This window comes from Symphalangus syndactylus, chromosome 2 (assembly GCF_028878055.3).
Source record: "Symphalangus syndactylus isolate Jambi chromosome 2, NHGRI_mSymSyn1-v2.1_pri, whole genome shotgun sequence".
NCBI classification, from domain to species: Eukaryota; Metazoa; Chordata; class Mammalia; order Primates; family Hylobatidae; genus Symphalangus; species Symphalangus syndactylus.
The window spans coordinates 42,182,355-42,201,749 of NC_072424.2; the positions used below are offsets into that span (position 1 = coordinate 42,182,355).

Here is a 19,395-nt window from a genome sequence, read left to right on the forward strand (position 1 = left end):
ACAGTACTTATTTACAGGATTGCTGTGCAGATTACATGTGACCTAAGGGCCCAGCAAATTAAGAAGGCCTAAGACATGGTCAGAAAGGTAAGACTCAAGGGCCTTGCTCTAGCTGGCCCTGTGTCCCTCGCAGGTGACAGTTCGTATCTTGCTCGCCAGCCCCAGCTCCAGCCACATTGGACTCTTACTTTCCCTCTTCAGGACTTTTTTCCTTGCAGTTTTCATTTGTTTGTTTTTTGCTAGAATACTGTCCCTAGATGGATATCCATCTCTCATCACTTAGCTCAAATGTCACCGACTCTGAGAGACCCTCCTAGGACTCCCATCCCCCACTGCTCTGACATACAACTCTGTTTTAATTTCCTCAAAGTGCTTAATCCCACGAAATGATCTCATTATTTATTGTTAATTTCCATCCTCTCCATCAGAACGCAGGCAGCAAGAGGGCAGGCACTGCCTGCAGGAACCCAGCACAGTGCTGCCCAAAGCAGGTGCTCCACCAAGGCGTACTAAATGAATGGAGTAGGAATAAAGTGATTTTTAGGATCTTGTGCTGGATATATATTTTTTCTTTTTCTTAAAGTAAAGCACTGCAGTTTTATGATAGATATAGCTCTCATGGGTCAAAGCTGTAAATACAGTATTAAAAAATGAGTAAACATGAGAGCTAAGGCTGCTGTCCTGCAAGGTTTCTTTAGTATGTAATATCTATGAAGGGCTTTGATATCAGACCGATATGGAGAGAATCTCAACTTCTCCACCCAATGGCGGTGTGTCCCTAGTGACGTCTTAACTGCTCTAAGCCTCAGTTACCCTGCATATAAAATGGGAATAATACCCACCTTAGAGGATTGGCTTGGGGATTAAATAGAGAACATACGTGAAGTACGTGCAAAGAATTGGTATTTAAAGTTAAATGCTGGCAGTTAAAACATGGTAGGTATTCTCGTGTTCAAGAGAACCAAGGACCAAGTAATGTTAGTCTTTAAGAATAAGAGATGAAAGGAATAATTAACACAGAGTTTTGTTTATGAATTATATTAATGAATATGAATTCATAGTCACTGTTGCTCAGATGGGCAATATTAATCTATGGCACAAGGCTTTGCCCCTAAGGCTTTGGAAAAGTCCATCTCTTTCTGCCTAGATGTCTTTGGGTGTATACAGTTAATATTTCATTAATTATGGTGGAGGGGCGTTGTGTGTACATCAATGTCTCATATGATGCATCTAATTAAGGCACTTTTTGTTGAGAGCGGAAGAAAATTGGGCTTTCCCAAAGAAAAGCAGCTTGCTCCCAAAGTTGCTAACAGATTGCTTCTTAATTGAACTTGGGAGGTGAATTATATGGTGAATTAGAAAAAAGAACAACTCTGAATTTAGTGAATTGTTCCATAAAGGAAACTGTGGGATTGAATTGCAAATGCTGGATAGAAACATTTCAGCCGGGCCCATGCATCACGGGCCGCTGACCTCTGCTGTGTTTCAGTGAGAGCTTGAACAGGCCGGGAGCTCTCTTTTCAAGGCCTGGAGGGCATTCTTTCCCAGAGACCAGCTGTAAGCCTGGGTTTCTTATGCAAAGGAGACGTTTGAATAAACCTCTGTGACTAATGAAATCTACAAGGTCTTTGCATATCCTCTCACCGAAGAGGTAATTAAGCAAAGATCAAATACGGGGATATATATGTATTTTTTTCAAACATTTCTTTTGTCTTGCAGTCACACCCAAGGAAAAATACATCCCCATACCCTGAAAGCTCTCCCCTCCCTGCCCTCAGTCTTTGTCTGCATCAGGCTGTTTCTCTCTTCCTTGTTCTATGGTGCCTGCAGCTGCAGTTATAGCCAGAGCCACACCTGTCGTACTCATTTACCAGTTTTTATTGAAACGGAGAAACACTTTTCATCGATTTCGGTGTGAGACATGGCTTTTTCTAGTGTTCAAAGTGTCTGTCTCCAAGTCCATGTCTTCCACTCCTGGTGAGCTCAGGAGAAGAGAGGTTGGGAGTAAGAAAATAGCACAAGGTGAGGCTTCCTCTTACAGGGTGCTCTGAGTGGCAAATCTAAACCTTGACTATACCATAGAATCACCTGGGGAACTCTTTAAACTTCCCATTCCCAGGCCATGCCCCAGACCAATTAAATAAGAACCTCCCGGGGGAGGGGGGGGGTGCAGGTGGGACCCAGATGCCAGTATTTTTTTAAAGGCTTCCCAGGTGATTCAAATCGCAGCCAAAGTTGAGAGCCATTGTTCCAAGAATAGCTGCCTCCTTCTCTCCATAAAAGCTGATAAAGACAATTTTTTTTCCAACAGTTAAGCTGAGTTAGAAATGATTGATTTCTCTTTTTAAACACTGCCTACATGACTCGTATGTCCATCCATTCATCCATCCATCCATCCGTCCATCCATCCATGCATTCATTCACCCACCTACCCATCCATCCATCCCTTCATCCATCTGTTCTGTATTTTACTCAGTACCTGCCATGTGCCAGGCCTGGCGCTGGGTATTCATTGTTAGACATAACAAAATCCCTTCCTTCAAGATGTGAAAAGCTAAATCATGGGGGATTCAGCTGAGGAAATGGATCCCAGTACCTTGTGGAGAGGGTAGTGAATAAGGCCAGGGGCTGTGGGAACAGAGAATGACTTTTACCCCAAGAGGAGCAGCGGGGCGGATGATCAGAGGAAGTGGTGTCTACATGGAGACTTGAAGGACCAGTAGGGTTTGGCCAGATGAAGAGGTGGGTGTGGTTGAGGAAAGTGTGCAATAAGAAGAAAATAGAAAGCCAAGTCACTCTAAGTCACTTAATGCAGCTGAGAACAGAGTGGCAGTGGAAGGAGTAGAAGGAGAGGAGGCTTGAGGTACCTGGTGGAGGAGGCTGGCAGGGCCATATCACTAAGGGCCTCATCAGTGGTGTTAGGAGGTGGAATCTATCCCAAGGGCAGGGGGGAGCCATGGAAGGGTTTTCATCAGGAGATGAAATGTGGCCAAGCCACATTAACTCCAGGTAGGTCCCCGGTAGACAGTGCTGGAAGCATGAGATTTGCTTCCTTTCTGAGATAAAAGACAGAACCTTCCATCTCTTGTTGATAAGGACAGAGGAGGGCTCTATATTCTTAACTGCCATGGCTCCAGCCTTATCTCAAGCTGAGCTAGACCCATGACTTCATATGTCTTCTTACAGACCTCCTGGATGGGCAATGCCCTGTATCCCTGGGAATAAGCAGCCTCTACCAGGCACCTCGCTTGTTCTCTTCGTTCTTTCTGTGACTGAGGCTGAAGAGAAGGAGTACAGGCTTGGGGGTCAGACAGGACCCACCTCCAGCCATCACCTTTACTAACTCTCTCTGCTTCCTCAAGACAAGCAAGTAATTTCACCCCTTGGAGCCCTGTTTCCTCATCTGTTCATGGTCCTTTTGTTATTGGGTCTTCATGAGACTGCACATATAAAACTGAAGGTGAGGAAAAGCACTTGGCACTGTTCTTAGCACAGGGTTTGCACCATAATTGGGACTTAGTAAACACTAATTCTTAACCCCCTCCATCACTGGGGGGCACTTGGTCTCCCCACCTATTCACTACATATTATCCCTGTCATATACAAAACCAGTGCAGTTACAAAGCCCTTTCATGTCCTCTGGTTCCCATCTAGTTCACTCGGAATAAAAGCCAAAATCCTGAATGGCCTGCAAGGCCCCATATGAGCAGATCCTCCAGACCCTCCACTGCCTGCTGACCTCATCATCTCCTTCTCTCTTCCTCACTCATTCCATTCCAGTCGTACACACCTCCCCCCGGCCAAGCACACTCCCACCCCGGGGCCTTTGCACTTGCTGTTCCCATAGTTTGAAATGCTTCTCTCCAGATATCCACCTACATTCTCCAGACATAAATATCTGGTTCGCTATTTCTTTGTCATTTTTTCCCCCACTCTTCATCAGAATATAATTTCCGTGAAGTCAGGGTACAGTTTCTTCTGCATCGTATCCCAAGCAGCAGACACAGCGTCTGGCCTGTAGCAGGTGTTGGATAAATATTTGTTGAATGAACGAATGCCTAAACAAACCCATTACCTCATTTAGTCCTCGCAATAGCCCATTTGACAGATGAAAAATACACCCGAGTTCCTCACCGCAGTTGCACAGCTGAGTGAGGCTGAGCTAGACCCAGAGCGTTGGCCCCAGCTCGCCTCCACGCCACAGGTGGTACATTCCTCTGCTGCTGAGAGATTTCATACCATCAGGATTTCCCCTGACCTTTGGCCCGAGAGGAAATGATATTGCTGCAACTGGATGAATACCCAGAGGGCCAGGAGCTGGCAGCGAACACCCGGCAGCTGCAGGGAGTGTGTGAGTGGATTCCGGGTTGGCCAGGAGGCAGCGGAACGAGCAGGATGCAGTCGCGGAACCTCCCATCTCCACCTGGCTGTAGTGGGACCTTCTCTACAGGAGACCTGGCAGCTGCAGCCACTGCCCAGGTCACGGTCACAGAGAGGGAAAGTGATGGCCTGCATGTGAGGAGTTGGGAGCGGGACCACGTGGCTGTCTCCAGGGTCATACAGGCCCAGGGGTTGGGCTCGTGGTGCCATGTGAGCCTTGGTTGAGCAGTGTGGGAAGCCTTTGTCTGTGAGGACAGGGAAGACCACTGGGTGTCTGACCAGGAGACTGTGTCCCGAGCCCCCAGCTTCCCTGATGGGCTGGGCAACCCTGGGTTAAACATTTTGTGTCTCAGTTCTCTCTCTGGAAAATGGGGTTACACATAAAGTGTTCTGATCAGGGTTAAAGGGGAGACTGGGAAGCTGACTTGTAAGCTGTAAGTTTCTAAATAAATGCAAGGAATAATTTTTTTGTTTAAAAATAGATTGTCCTTCCGTTGCTTTGATGTGGTTTCGTGTGTGTAATAGTCTCTCCTGGACATAGTCTTTGTCCTCAAATCTGCTCCCTGGTGTCACTACCCACCCAGTTATTCAAACTCCAATGGCAGGTGGCATTGGTGGCCCCTATCTTCCCTCAGATCGAATCCACTAGCCCTACCTGCGAGTTCTGCCTATGACTGCTCCCTAACACGACAGGTCCCAGCACCTCCACTGCAGTGTCTGGTCCACGCCACCACCCTGTCTCACCTGGACACTTGCAAGGCTCCTAACTGTTCACCCCGCTTCTGTTTTTGTCTGCCTGTGTCCCAGGGCATTCTTGGTAAAACACAGATAAAAACACATTCCTCTCATGCTTTAAACCCTCTGCAGGGTTCCTGTAACAAAGAGAATAAAGTCATAAAACACAGCCTGGTTGGCAAGGCCCTGTGAGCCTGCCTCCCTCTCTGGCCCTGTTCCCACTTGCCCACTGTGGCTGTCCCTCTCATGATAAGCTCAATCCCCATTTAGGCTCCTTCTGGATCCTTCCCCTGTGGAGGATGCTCTGGCCAGATCTCCACATGGCCAGATCCTTCTTGCCTTTCAGATCTCACTGCCATCCCACCTCCCTGAGGCCCCTCTCCAACCACCAGATCAGATAAGCAGCTCCTCCCATCACGTTCTATCACACACTGGTTTTGATCTTCCTCAGAGCATTTTCCAAACCTGCAATGATCTCATTCATGAATTTACTTACCTGCGGTTTATGGTCCAGCTTTCCAATTAGAATGGACACCTCTTGAGAGCAGGAACTCACCTGCCTGGTTCACTGCTGGATCCACGGTGCCTGGAACTGCACCTGGCCCATAGTAGGTCAAACAGATATTTGGTGATTGGCCACATTCCTGGTAGAGACAAATGTTAACACAGTTTATAAATGATGGTACTAGCAAACACGTACAAGCATCACTGTCCTTCGTGAACAGAGTGTCTAGGGAGTCTAATTTATAAGGTCAACACAGTAGGTTCCTACACGGAGACTTACCCCACAGAGGAAACCCGAATACTGAGAGAGTACACAGGGTAACAACGGCAGCAGTCACGGGACACATCGAGTATTTGGCAGCACCGGGCACATCTCCCTGCGTTCTGCACCAGGCGGACTCCAGGCCCAGAGAGGAGCCTATTTGCATTTGGCCTTTCTTATGGAGGTGGGGAGGGGTGAGGAAGCTGATTTTGGGGTTGCCTGGTAACTTTGTAAATTTGATTCTGGGTGCCTTGAAATGATCCAGAAGAGTTATCCTTTTATTAATTTGTGACTGACGTGTGTGGTTATTAAACAAAGCAGGTTTGTTTTTGCTCTCACATCTAGAATAGTGTGGGGCCATGTGGTAAGGGCTCAGTTGATTTGTGGAATGAAGCTTACGAATCCACGGCGATTCTGATCATCCCCAGGTGACCAGGTTTGCTCCCTCATCCCTTGGTGCTGATGCAGAGAAGGCTGATGTGTTCTCACGCCTCTTTCTTCTCCATTCCTCTAGGTGGGCTTGAAGAGCAGGCATCTGAGAGCAGCCCAGACACCACCGCCATGGACACTGGCACCAAGGAAGCTGGAAAGGGTAATGTGAGCCCTCACCAGGTCTTTGGGTACCTTGTTCTCTCAGTTGTGGAAAAATACACATGACATAAGACTTACCATTTTAAAGCATACCCGTTAGTGGCATTAAGTACATTCACAATGCTATGTAACCATTACCCCTATTGAGTTCCAGAACTTTTTCATCACCCCCAAAGCAGACTCTGTACTCATGAAGCAGTCACTCCCATTCTCCCTTCCCTAGTCCATGGCCTTGGATAGCTCTTATGGAATCTTTTCCTATCTCACCGGCTGAGATGGACTAGAAGCATTGAAGTCTGTGGACGTGAGCGGGGCTGGCTTGCTGCTGGTGAAAGGGATGGAAGGGCAGCATTTGGTGGTCAGGAACAGTATAGCTCTCAGATAAACTCTGCTCTCTTGGCTGGACTTTTCTGCCTTGTGCATGGATCGTTGAGTCGAAGCCCCTGAAGACCTGGGAGGGGCAAATAATGTGGCTTTGAGAACTGAGTGTCTGAGAGAATGAATGGGTGAGGGAGGCAAAGAAGAAAAGTAAAACTGGAGTGGGGATTGTGGGGGAGGTGTAGACTAGAGACTCCATGGGCTACTAAGTGGGAAGCAGGTGAGGTGCTGGTTGGCTGTGGGCAGGGAGCCAGGAGCCTGCCCAGAAGCACCGCCACTGCCTGTCTGTATGCAGATGCTCAGACCTGAGTGTGGTCTGCTGGTTGTTTAAGAGTTTCTAGCTCGGAGATCACTGGACGCATCTATTTTGGAGAAGCTTCTCCTGTTCAGAAGCAGTGCTGGAGAAGAAGGGCTGCTGGACTTCTGTATGGCCTGCATCCTGCAGGAATTATGATTCACAGTCAGCAGTGGTATTTATTCTACACAAACTTCACAGCAAAGCAAAAGGAAAAGTTTTTTATTTTTTATTTTTTTTTTGAGATGGAGCCTCGCTCTGTTACCCAGGCTGGAGAGCAGTGGTGCGATCTTAGCTCACTGCAAGCTCCGCCTCCTGGGTTCACGCCATTCTCCTGCCTCAGCCTCCTGAGTAGCTGGGACTACAGGCGCCCACCACCATGCCCGGCTAATTTTTTGTATTTTTAGTAGAGAGGGGGTTTCACCGTGTTAGCCAGGACGGTCTCGGTCTACTGACCTTGTGATCTGCCCGCCTCGGCCTCCCAAAGTGCTGGGATTACAGGCGTGAGCCACCACGCCTGGCCAGGGAATAATTTTTAAATGCCAGAATCTTATGTCTCAGGGACACCTATGTAGGAATGAAATAGAAATCATTATTTATTTTGTGTTTCAGCTTTCATGCTATTTTACATTTTTACATATATACTTGCATATATGTAATTTTACACAAATGCATAAATGCGATAATATCATCATACTTTTAAAAGTGTTATCTTCTTTTTCTTTTCTCTTTAATGTGGCCACCTCCTTTCGGGTTCTTTTTTCCACATATCAACCCTCTACGCTTTCCCAGGTTATGCATGCTAGTGACTTTGTATACAGCCTTCGTATTTTTCTCCATGCACATACATTGATATATATACAGAGATATACGTATATAAGCACACATCTAAACATAAATACAGATACAGGCCTTGTCATTGTTTTAAAACATAGAATCATATTTGATACACATTTTTTCTGCATCATGCTTTAGTCATCAATACCTCACGGGCACAACCCCTCCAAGGCACTAGTTATAACTTAAATGTATTCTTTTGAGTAGATATTACTGGTATGGACGGATCATAATTTATTCAGTGTTTTCCTTATCAATTAGCATTCAGGTCACTTCAAGCTTTTGCCATCATGAATAATGACTGCAGTAAACGTTTCTGAACATATATCTTTACATATGTAGTGTGCTTGTAATAGATGTTGCTAGGTTGTGTTTCAAAAGGTGTAACAATTCACATTTCCATAGCAACTTATAAGTGTACTCCTTTCCCATATTCTTACTAGCAGTAGGGAGAACTCATTATCAGTGTTTTTAACAAGTAAGCTGTGGCTTACTGATGTTTAATTTGTACTCCTCTGACTGCTGGTGCCTTTGAACACTTTTTCCTATGTTTGTCAGTGGCAATCACCTCTTCCTGTCCTGTGCCATTTTCCTATTGGGTTGCTGATCTTCCTCTTCAATTTGACTTCTTTTAGAGAGAGGCAGATCCTTTAGTCACCCATTTAACTAATCTGCATTTATTTCTTAGCTATACAGCTTGTTGTTTGGACTATGTGCAGGGCTTGCTTTCAGATCGGTGTTTTTCTGCTTTGCTTATTTAAGGGTATTTTGACTTACAAATTTTTGGGCTCCCGAGACATCTGGTACTCAATGGTCCTTCACTTGGCCACAAATGATCAGCACTTAGTGGTAAAAATGGAGCATGTGTGAATGAATCCAGCAGGGTTTGTCATCACACTGCAGTGATAAAGATGCCACACTCATTTTTTCTCCCTTATTTATGTGATTTATTGTTGCATAAAGACCATACCCAAACTTAGTGACTTCAAACAATGGTTTGTTATTTTCATGATTCTGGGGGTTGACTGGGTTCAGTGGGGTGGTTCTTTGGCTGATGCCATCTGGGGTCACTCACTTGACTGAATTTATCTAGCAGGTGGACTGGGCTGGAAAGTCCAAAAAAACTTTAGCTACACCTCCAGTGCCCCCGTGTGCCACAAGGAGTTGTGGCCCTGCTCTCCATGCAGACTGTCACCATTCAGTTGTCTAATCAGAAACTTTTCATAGCATGGTGATTGGCTTCCCAGAGGGATGGAGCAGAAGTTGCCAGTCCATTTAAGGCCTGGACTCAAAACTTCAAGAATGCTACTTCTGCTACATTCTATTAACAAAATAAGCCAAAAGACCAGACCAGATTCAAGGAGAGAGAAATAGATTCTACTCCTTCATGGGAGAAGCAGCATGACCTCACAGGGATAAGGGGACTTGGTGGCCGTATTTGAAGACTATCTACCACCTTCCCCACTTGCCTCTGCTCCCCAGCAATAGATATTGTCAGAGTTTTTGATATTTACTAGTTCGTTGTGTGTAAAATGACCCAACTATAAACTTGGACAGTCAGACACACTTGGGTTTGAATCCCAGCTCACCCACTTAGTAGCTATGACTTTGGATAAGTTATTTAACTGCTTGTATGAGGTTTAGAGAGAATTAGAAATAATATTTATGTAAAGCACATACCCAGGTGTCTGGAACTTAGAAGAGGCTCAAAGAATGTAGCTCTTCCATTTCCTTCTCCCCACCTTCACCTCCAGGAATTATATTATCCAGCATTGAAAGTGCATCATCTACCTCTGGACTGGGATTCCACAGCTGTGCAACAGCTGCATAGAAACACAGTTACAGAGGACAGGAAGGAATACGGCGGCTGTGGCCCATTAAAATTCTGCCTCTAGTGGGGTTGTGCACAGCACCCACACTGCAACAGAAAATCTTGGGCTTTTCAGGGAGGGTGATGATAGCAGTCCCCTAGTCTGCAGTTCCCCCAAATGGCCCTGGTTTGTTTGAAGAGGATAAGGAATGTGCAGGCTAGGCCAGTCCCTCCACTCTGCATTACAGCAGCAGACAAGCATGTCTTTAAGCATCCAGGGCAGTCCTGAGGAGGAAGGAAATCTCGAAGTGAGGTGAGGGCGGGCCGTTCTAACCAGTCCCTCCATCCTTCCCATCCCATCCCTCAGGATGCTGTCAGCGCCAGCCCTGGATGCCTCTTGCTTTTATTTGAATGAAAGATAAGACACGTTGTGTCAATCTCAGGTTCCCTTTAATCACAACTTGCCCCACTTCCACCACCCCCAGGAAAAGAGACCGCCCAGGCAGGAGAAAGGATCTGAGGGAAGCGCCCAGTTTCGGCAGCAGGTTTATTTCCTGGCATTATGTGGCTCCCCTCAGCCCTGACGGTGGGGATTTGTGCCTCCAGCTTTGGGGAGGGAGAAAAGGCTGAAATGCTCACTCACATCCCCTCCGGCAGACCCTTTGGTCAGAAGGCTCTCCCTCCTCTGGAGATGAGAGCTCAGCATGCATTCCAGGGCTGATAATGGGATTAATGAAATGGAGTGTGCAACTGCTCTGTGAATGAAGCTGTGACTGTTTTGATAGAGCCTGATTTCCAGAACCATATTCATGAAAGAGAATGGACCTTTCACTTTCAGTAACATTTCCTAGGGGCTTTGTGTGAAAGCAAATAATAATGGAATCTGGTTGAACCAGAGGACAGGCATCCCACAAACTTGGGTGCAAAACAGCACTCAACGCTGGAATTCCTAACATCACTTATGTCAGTTTACTTGGGTGTAACAACTGAGCCCCACAAACTTCAGGCCCTCCTTTTTAGCCCGTCTCAAATGCAGACTTTCATAGCCATTGTGGCAGCTCACACTGAGGCCTTACTCACCACAGGCATTTGACATTCATTACCTGGGTCACCACCGCCCTGCAGCAGGAAGTGAGGCTCCGAAGGGGAAGTGATTTGTCCAAAGCCACGTAGGTAGCAAATGGCAGCATTTATCTTGAGCTTAAGTCCCCCTGACCCCAAACCCCTTGATCTTAACCTTTGGGCTGTATCAGTGGTTCCCAAACTTCACTGAGCTTTGTAATCACCTGGGGAGCTTTAGAAACTGCAGGTGCCTTGACTCCACTCTAAGGCCAATTGATTCTCAATCTCAGAGCAGGGAGGCAGACACCAGAATTTTTTAAAAGCTCCCCAGTTGAATCTAATGTGCAGCCAGGTTTGAGAACCACGGTGCAGAATGATCTAGTCTCCCCTTTACTGAGGGGCCTTCGGCCTCTCGAGATTGCTGCAGGTGAGGTGCAAATTCACCCATCACCTTTGGGGTGAGGGTTATGCAGATGGCTGGGCTGTCAGCGTGTTTACTTCCAGTGTGGGAATGACCAATTGACTAATCTAAAAATTGCACTTCCTCACTGGAGAAGGCTGGCTCAGGCCTGGTTCTGTTTATGACATGGCTGTGCCTTCAGCTGGAAATAGAAGATTGAAAAGTAACAACCGCTTTGCTCTTTCAGAGAGGACAGGGCTCGCTCCCGGAGCCAGAGAATTTAAATGGGCTTTATCCCCCCTCAACCCTACCCCCAGCGTGTTAAATCCTGTCAGACGCCCTGAGCTTCCTCTTCAAATGCAGGACTCTTGGCCATAATAAATAATTACATCCTTCTATTTGGACTCCGAGTCCAGATAGTAGTAATCCAAGAAAATCCAATAATGACAGTTGCATTAAGATCCTTCTTCCAGGCTAAGCAGAACATCTGTTTAGACATATTTTAATCGGCAAATGCTTCCTGTGTTGAGTCCTTAGCAAATTAAATTTCTCACTGGACCAAAGGGGAAGCTGTCATTCAATAACCCATTTCTGGAAATTACACCCTAGCTTCTTTCCAGGTGCACTTAAGATTTTCCCATGCTGACTTGGCTGCATAAAACCGACCCTTATAATACCAGGTCACATGTATATGCAGCACAGCTTGTCTGAGAAACACGGAATATCTTAGTGTTATTTCCTTGAATAGAGAAGTATTTTTGCCCATTCTCCAAAGGAGAGTTGGCGACAGAGGAAAATTAAGAGACTTGTTGAAAACCATATGGGAAATGAGTAACAAACTTCCACTTGCTACATTGCTGCCTGTGATTACTTAAGACTGGATAATTCTCAGGATGTAAACATTAAGGGCTTCAGTGTTGCCAACATTTTGGAGAGGTTTCCAACACAGAGTTGTTTGGACTGTTGGGCTGTTTATTTTTAGAATAGCTCATCCCTTCTTTAATTCGTTCATTCAAAATATGAAAATATTGAATGCTCACCACCAGTCAGGCACCGTGCAGAGTGCGGAGAATAAAGTGGAGAACAAGCTGGCAACAGTTCTTGCCCTCATGGAGCTTCCAGTCTACCAGAACAATTCACATTTGACATCTTGATGCAATTTGTAGTTTAGGGCTGGAAGAGCAAATTAGAATATCTTCCGTAGAGGGCAAGGCAGGTCATCTAAAAGGTGAAGTAAGCTGAATAGGACAATGTGAAGGGGGAGAGAGATTCCAGCAAACAGAACATGTGCTCTGACTATGGAGAGCAGGTGCTTCTAAACTCCAGCCGGTTGTACTATGATGGAAGATGGGCCTGCTGTTGCCAAATCTTTCAGTTTTTAAAGAAAAACTAGAAAATCTGGATTCTTATGTGAAATCCCTTGATTTTTAAAAGTTGGCTCCTACAGGGAGATTTTAAAAAAAACATAGTGTGGTCCAAAAGTGTCCAGACCAAACAGAAACACATCTGTGGGTTGGGTTTATCCCAACACTGCAAGTGTATGACTTCTGTTCTAGAAATTCTGGTGGTAAGACAATTATTTTCAGGTTTAACAATGTATTACATACCAACTCTCTGGGTCTGGAAATGTGACCAACTAGACCAACCCCTTATACAAGTAGAGGAACACTGAAAAAAATATTACCTTTTCCCCACCCCAAATGAAAAATACAGAGTTGAGTTCAAAGGAAAGAAAGGTGAATGGCCATGATCAGAAGAGAATAAGGAACATAACTCACAGAAGGAAGCCTCAGATGCTAGCGATGTTAGCAGCAGCAAATCCGTACAGGTCTGCAGCAATTTGATTCTTGCCTCCTCGGAGGAAAGAATTCAGCCAAGGGGCATAAGGCAGAGAGAGAGACCCAGGCAAGTTTCAGAGCAGGAGTGAAAGTTTATTGAAAAGTTTTAGACACCTGTAATCCCAGCACTTTGGGAGGCCAAATGGGGTGGATCACTTGAGGCCAGGAGTTTAAAACCAGCCTGGCCAACATAGTGAAACCCCATCTCTACTAAAAACACAAAAATTAGCTGGGCATGGTTGCACATGTCTGTAACCCCAGTTACTCGGGAGGCTGAGGCAGGAGAATCTCTTGAACTTGGGAGGTGGAGGTTGCAGTGAGCCAAGATCGCACTGCACTCCAGCCTGGGCAACAGAGCAAGACTCAAAAGCACTTCCAGGAGGGAGAAGTGAGATGTACGAAATACCAGTGAGCAAGGGAATGGATGGATATGAAGGCAGATATCAATCTGTATTGCAAACAAACACAAATAAGCCATCAATAATGGTGACTAATTTGGGGTCTTGAAAGGAAGCAAATAATAACATGAAAAGTTGGAGGGTGTCTTACAAATTAAAATATTTTAAAAACCTGTATTTCTTAGAATGAGGCTGTGGTTTCTGGTTTCTTCAGATCTGTCTTCTTTTTTTTTTTTTTTTTTTTTTGAGATGGAGTCTTGCTCTGTTGCTCAGGCTGGAGTGCAGTGGTGTGATCTCGTCTCACTGTGAGCTCCGCCTCCCAGGTTCACACCATTCTTCTGCCTCAGCCTCCCAAGTAGCTGGGACTACAGGCACCTGCCACCATGCCTGGCTAATTTTTTGTATTTTTTAGTAGAGATGGGGTTTCACTGTGTTAGTCAGGATGGTCTCAATCTCCTGACCTCGTGATCCTCCTGCCTCGGCCTCCCAAAGTGCTGGGATTACAGGCATGAGCCACTGCACCCAGCCCAGATCTGTCTTCTTAGTTCACTAATTCTTTATACTTTAAAAAGTCAAATATGAATGTTAAACATGAAAGGCAATATTAAAGAATAGAAAGCACATAATGGAAATAAAAAGTAAATATAGAAAAATTTCTTAATCTAATAGAAAGCAGGAAAGGAGAATAAAAGGAGGAAAACAAAAGAATAAAAGAAAGCATAAAACAAAAGGAAGGGAGTAAGTCCAGGTATATCAATTATAAAATAAATGTAATTCATCCATTAGAAGATTCTCAGGTTGAACAAGAAAAAAATCTAGCTGTTTGCTGCTTGTAAGAGACACCCCTAAGGCTGGGAGTGGTGGCCCATGCCTGTAATCTCAGCACTTTGGGAGGCCGAGGCGGGCAGATCACGAGGTCAGGAGATCAAGACCATCCTGGCTAACACGGTGAAACCCCGTCTGTACTAAAAATACAAAAAATTAGCCAGGCATGGTGGCAGGTGCTGGTAGTCCCAGCTATTCGGGAGGCTGAGGCAGGAGAATGGTGTGAACCTGGGAGGTGGAGCTTGCAGTGAGCTGAGATCGCGCCACTGCACTCCAGCCTGGGCAACAGAGCAAGACTCCATCTCAAAAAAAAAAGAGACACCCCTAAAACCTAATTAAACTTACATGCAGAAATCCTTAAAAACATTAGCAAATGAAATCCAACAATGTATAAAAAAGAATTATACAGCATAACCCAGTGGGATTTGTTCCAGGTATGCAAGGCTGATTCAACATTTGAAAATCAATCTATAGAACGTGCTACATCAACAAGCTAGTAAAGAAGAATCCTATTATCACAGCAATTGATGAAGAAAACATATTTAACAAAATCTAACACCTATTCATGATAAAAACTCAACAAATTAGGAATAGAGAGGAATTATCTTAACTTGATACAGAATGTCTAGAAAAAAACCTACAGCTTACATTATACTCAGTGGTTGAAAGACCAAACGCCTTTTCCCAAGACCAAGAACAAGGCAAGGATGTCTGCTTTCATACTCTCATTCAGCATCATTCTGGAAGTTCCAGACACTGCAGTAAAGCATGAAAAACAAAGAAAAGGCAAACAAGTTGGAAAGGAAAAAATAAAACTGTCCCTGTTTGTAAATGACACGTTTGTCCACATAGAAGATCCTAAGAAATCTATTAAGAAAAAAGAAAAGCCCAAAAACCTCCTAGAACCAATGAGTTCAACAAAATTTCAGAAATACAAGGCCAGCACATTTCTATATTGGAAATATAAAGTTCTATAATGGCTCACATTTCTATATTCTAACAATGAACATGCAGAAACCAAAATTAAAAACACAATGCCATATACACAATCACTCCAAAGAAGATGAAATACTTGGATATACAGTTAACAAGATTCGTACAGGATTTGTGTGATGAAAATTAAACAATGCTAATGAAAAAAATCAAGACAGACCTAAGTCAGTGGAGAGACATGCTGCATCCCTGGATTGGAAGATGCATAGAGTAGAGGTGCCAAGTTCTCTCCAGATTGTTCTATAGGTTTAATGCAATTTCTATCTCAACATGGTTTTTTATTTTCACTTTCTGCAGGCATAGACAAGCTTATTCTAAAATTTATATGGAAAGATAACTAAAACAATTATGAAAGACTGAAGGTGTGTAATCACTCTACCCCATATAAGGCTTACTCTGTAGCTACAGTAATCAAGATGGTATGGCATTGGCAGAGTGATAAACATGTAGACCAGTGGAATAGAGAACCCAGAAATAGACCCAATTACTATATGACCCAGTAATTCCACTCTTGGATATGTATCCCAGAGAAATGAAAACTTACCTTTACACAAAAATCTGTACATGAATGTTCATAATGGCCTTATTTGTAATAGCAGGAAACAATCCAGATATCCTTCAACAGGTGAATGGGTAAACAAACTGTGGTTCATCCATACCATGGACTAGTACTCAGCAAAAAAAATAAACTATTCATACAGGCAACAACTTAGATGAATCTCCAGGAAATTATGCTGAGTGAGAAGAGCATAATTATTATCCCTATTATATGCTGTGTGATTCTATTTATATGATATTCATCAAATGACAGAATTTTAGAAATGGAAACAGACTGGTGGTTGCCAGAATTTTGGAATGGATGGAGGAAAGGGGAAAGGGGGGTAGATATTGTTATAAAATAACAACATGAGGGATACTTATGGTGTTGAAACTGTTCAGTATCATGAATGTGGTGGTAGATACACAAAACTGTAAGTGTGATAAAATTGTCTTACACACATGCACACACAAATGAGTACAAGTAATGCTGGAGATATCTGAGTGAAATCAGTGGCTTGTATCAATGCCCATATCCTAGTTGTGTTATTGTACTGTAGTTTTACAAAATGTTACCATTAGAGGAAATGAAATCTCTGAAAGGAAGGTACATGAAATCTCTGTATTATTTATTACAACTGCATGTGAATCTACAATTATCTAAATAAAAATTTCAGTTTACAAAAAGCTACTTTATATACCAGAAAAGATAATATTGAACCTCAATATTATGATAATTGCAAAGCTTGATGTATTGTTTGTTGTGGGAAATGCAATTAGCTCAGAGAATAACACCCATTCAATAACTCACTTTAACAAAAATAATTATACAAAAATATTGAAAATGGATAGAAAAAAGCTATATGAGGCAAACACTAACCAAAATTAAAAAATGTATAGCAGGCCAGGTGTGGTGGTGCATGCCTGTAATCCCAGCTTTCTGGGAGGCCAAGGTGGGCAGTCGCTTTAGCTCAGGAGTTTGAGACCAGTCTGGGCAACATGATGAAACCATGTCTCTACAAAAAGTATAAAAATTAGCCGGGGGTGGTGGCATATGCCTGTGGTCCCAGCTACTTGGGAGGGTGAGGTGGGAGGATGGCTTGAACCCAGGAGGCAGAGGTTGCAGTGAGCTGAGATCGTGCCACTGCACTCCAGCCTGGGTGACAGAGCCAGACCCTGACTCAGAAAAAAAAAAGATATAGCAATATTTATATCAGACAAAACAATCATTATTATGAATGAATGTTATTATTATAAAAAGGATTATTAATGATAAAAGAAAAATTTATCTGGAATGTTTAACAATTCTAAACTTGTCTTACTTAACCAACATGGTCTTGAACGATCTAGAGCAAAAATTAAGGATAGAGAAAATGCCAATTCATAATCTTAGTTCTGGAGGTTTTGCTTAAAGCACTTTTCTTAGTAACTGATACATTAAGCAGCCAAAAATTTTTGTAAGTAGAATATTTGAACAACATATGAAACCCATCAATTAGACATCACACATTATTATAAGAAAACATGGAACATTTATAAAAATCAATCTTGTATTAGCTTACCAAGGAAGGCCTAAATACCAAAGAATTGATACTTTAGAGCAAGGGCTAGCCATCGATGATCAGTAGGCCAAATCCAACCTGCTGTTTTTGCAAATAAAGTTTTATTGGCACACAGCCATGTCCATTTATTGACATATTAGCTATGGCTGCTTTCACACTACAATGGCAGAGTTGAGTAGTTGTAACAAAGAATATATGACCCACAAAGCTTAAAATATTTACGATATGGCCTTTTATAAAAAAATTACTAACCCCTGCCATGAAGAATAGGTTATTAGAACACAGTGCAGTGTTAGAAATCAATAACACACACACAGAAACAAATGTTTAGAAATTAAAACCCATACTTTGAAATAATTCAGAGGTCAAAGAAGAAAGTCTAAATGGAACTTAAAGAATGTATCAATATCTAACATTGAAAATGTACATTTCAAAATGTGAGACACAGGAAAAGACGTCAGAGAGAAATTTAGCCTTGAAAATGTTAATATTTATAAGAGAGATGTAAAATTAATGTGCCAAGTATTCAACTCGAGAAGCTAGGAAAGGATAGCCAGTTGATTTTGGACAAGAGCACCAAGACAATTCCATGGAGAAAAACTAGTCTTTTCTACAAATGGTCCTAGGACAGTTAGATGTTTACATACTAAAGAGTGAAGTTGGAGCCCTACCTCACACCATATACAAAAATTAACTAAAAATGGATCAAAGACCTAGATATAAGAGCTAAAACTGTAAAACTGTCGGAATAAAACATACGTATAAATCTTTGTGATCTTGAATTAGGCTATGGTTTCTAAGATATGACACCAAAAGCACAAGCAACAAAAGAAGATCATAGATAAATTGGACTTCATTCAAAACATTTGTGCTTCAAAGGACACTATTATAAAAGTGAAAAGACAACCTACAGAATGGAAGAAAGATTTGGAAATTAAGAAATGAAAAAAACTATGTCCACAAAAATGTGTACATGAATGTTCATAGAAACATTATTCCTAACAGCCAAAGAGTGGAAATAACCTAAATGTTCACCCACTGAAGAACGGATAAACAAAACGTGGTATGTGCATACAATGGAATATTACTCACCCATAAAATGAAGAACTGATTCATACTACAACATGAGTGATCCTTGAAAACATGCCAAGTGAAAGAAGCCAGACACAAAAGGCCACATGTGGTGTGATTCCATCTCTAGGAAATATCCAGAATAGGCAAATTCATAGAAACAAAGTTGATTACTGGTTGCCAAGGTCTCGGGGAAGGGAGAGATGGGGAGTGACTGTTAATGAGTACAAAGTTTCTCTTTGGAGTGATGAAAATACTGTAGAATTAGATAATGGTGATGGTTTCACGACTTTGTGAAAATACTAAAAGCCACTGAATGGTATACTTTAAAAGGCTAAATATGGTGTGTGAATTCTATCTCAATTTTTTTAAATAAGAGAGAAAAAAGCTAGGAAGGAAATGTCAGGATAAAACAAGTGAAAATAGAAGGAAGTAATAAAGTAAATAACATTAATGTGATAAAGAAAAGTGAAAAGAATTGGCCAGGCATGGTGGCTCACACCTGTAATCCTAGCACTTTGGGAGGCCTAGGCGGGCGGATCACTTGAGGTCTGGAGTTTGAGACCAGCCTGGTCAACATGATGAAACCCCATCTCTAGTAAAATACAAAAATTAGCCAGGCATGGTGGCTTCCACCTGTTATACCAGCTACTCGGGAGGCTGAAGCAGGAGAATCGCTTGAACCCAGGAGGTGGAAGTTGCAGTGAGCTGAGATCACACCACTGCAACCTGGGTGATAGAGTGAGACTCCGTCTCAATAAATAAATAAATAAATAAACAAACAAAAACAAAGAAAAGAGTCTGCAAAAACAAAACCTGATTTTTAGGGGAAAAAGTATAAAAACCAGAGTGAAAATGCTCCAAGTTAGAATAATGAGGGATTCTAAGCAAGCCAACTGAAAACAAAATTTTAAATT

The 19,395-nt window shown here is 43.1% G+C and overlaps 1 protein-coding gene across 1 annotated transcript in view; it reads left to right on the plus strand.

The window, feature by feature from the left end:
• TLL2 (tolloid like 2) overlaps positions 1-19,395 on the plus strand; it is a 151,796-nt gene that overhangs the window by 64,317 nt on the left and 68,084 nt on the right. The window contains exon 3 of the mRNA XM_055253957.2: positions 6,396-6,473. Coding sequence (XP_055109932.2) covers positions 6,396-6,473 — 78 coding nt within the window. The remainder of the gene's footprint in view (positions 1-6,395; positions 6,474-19,395) is intronic.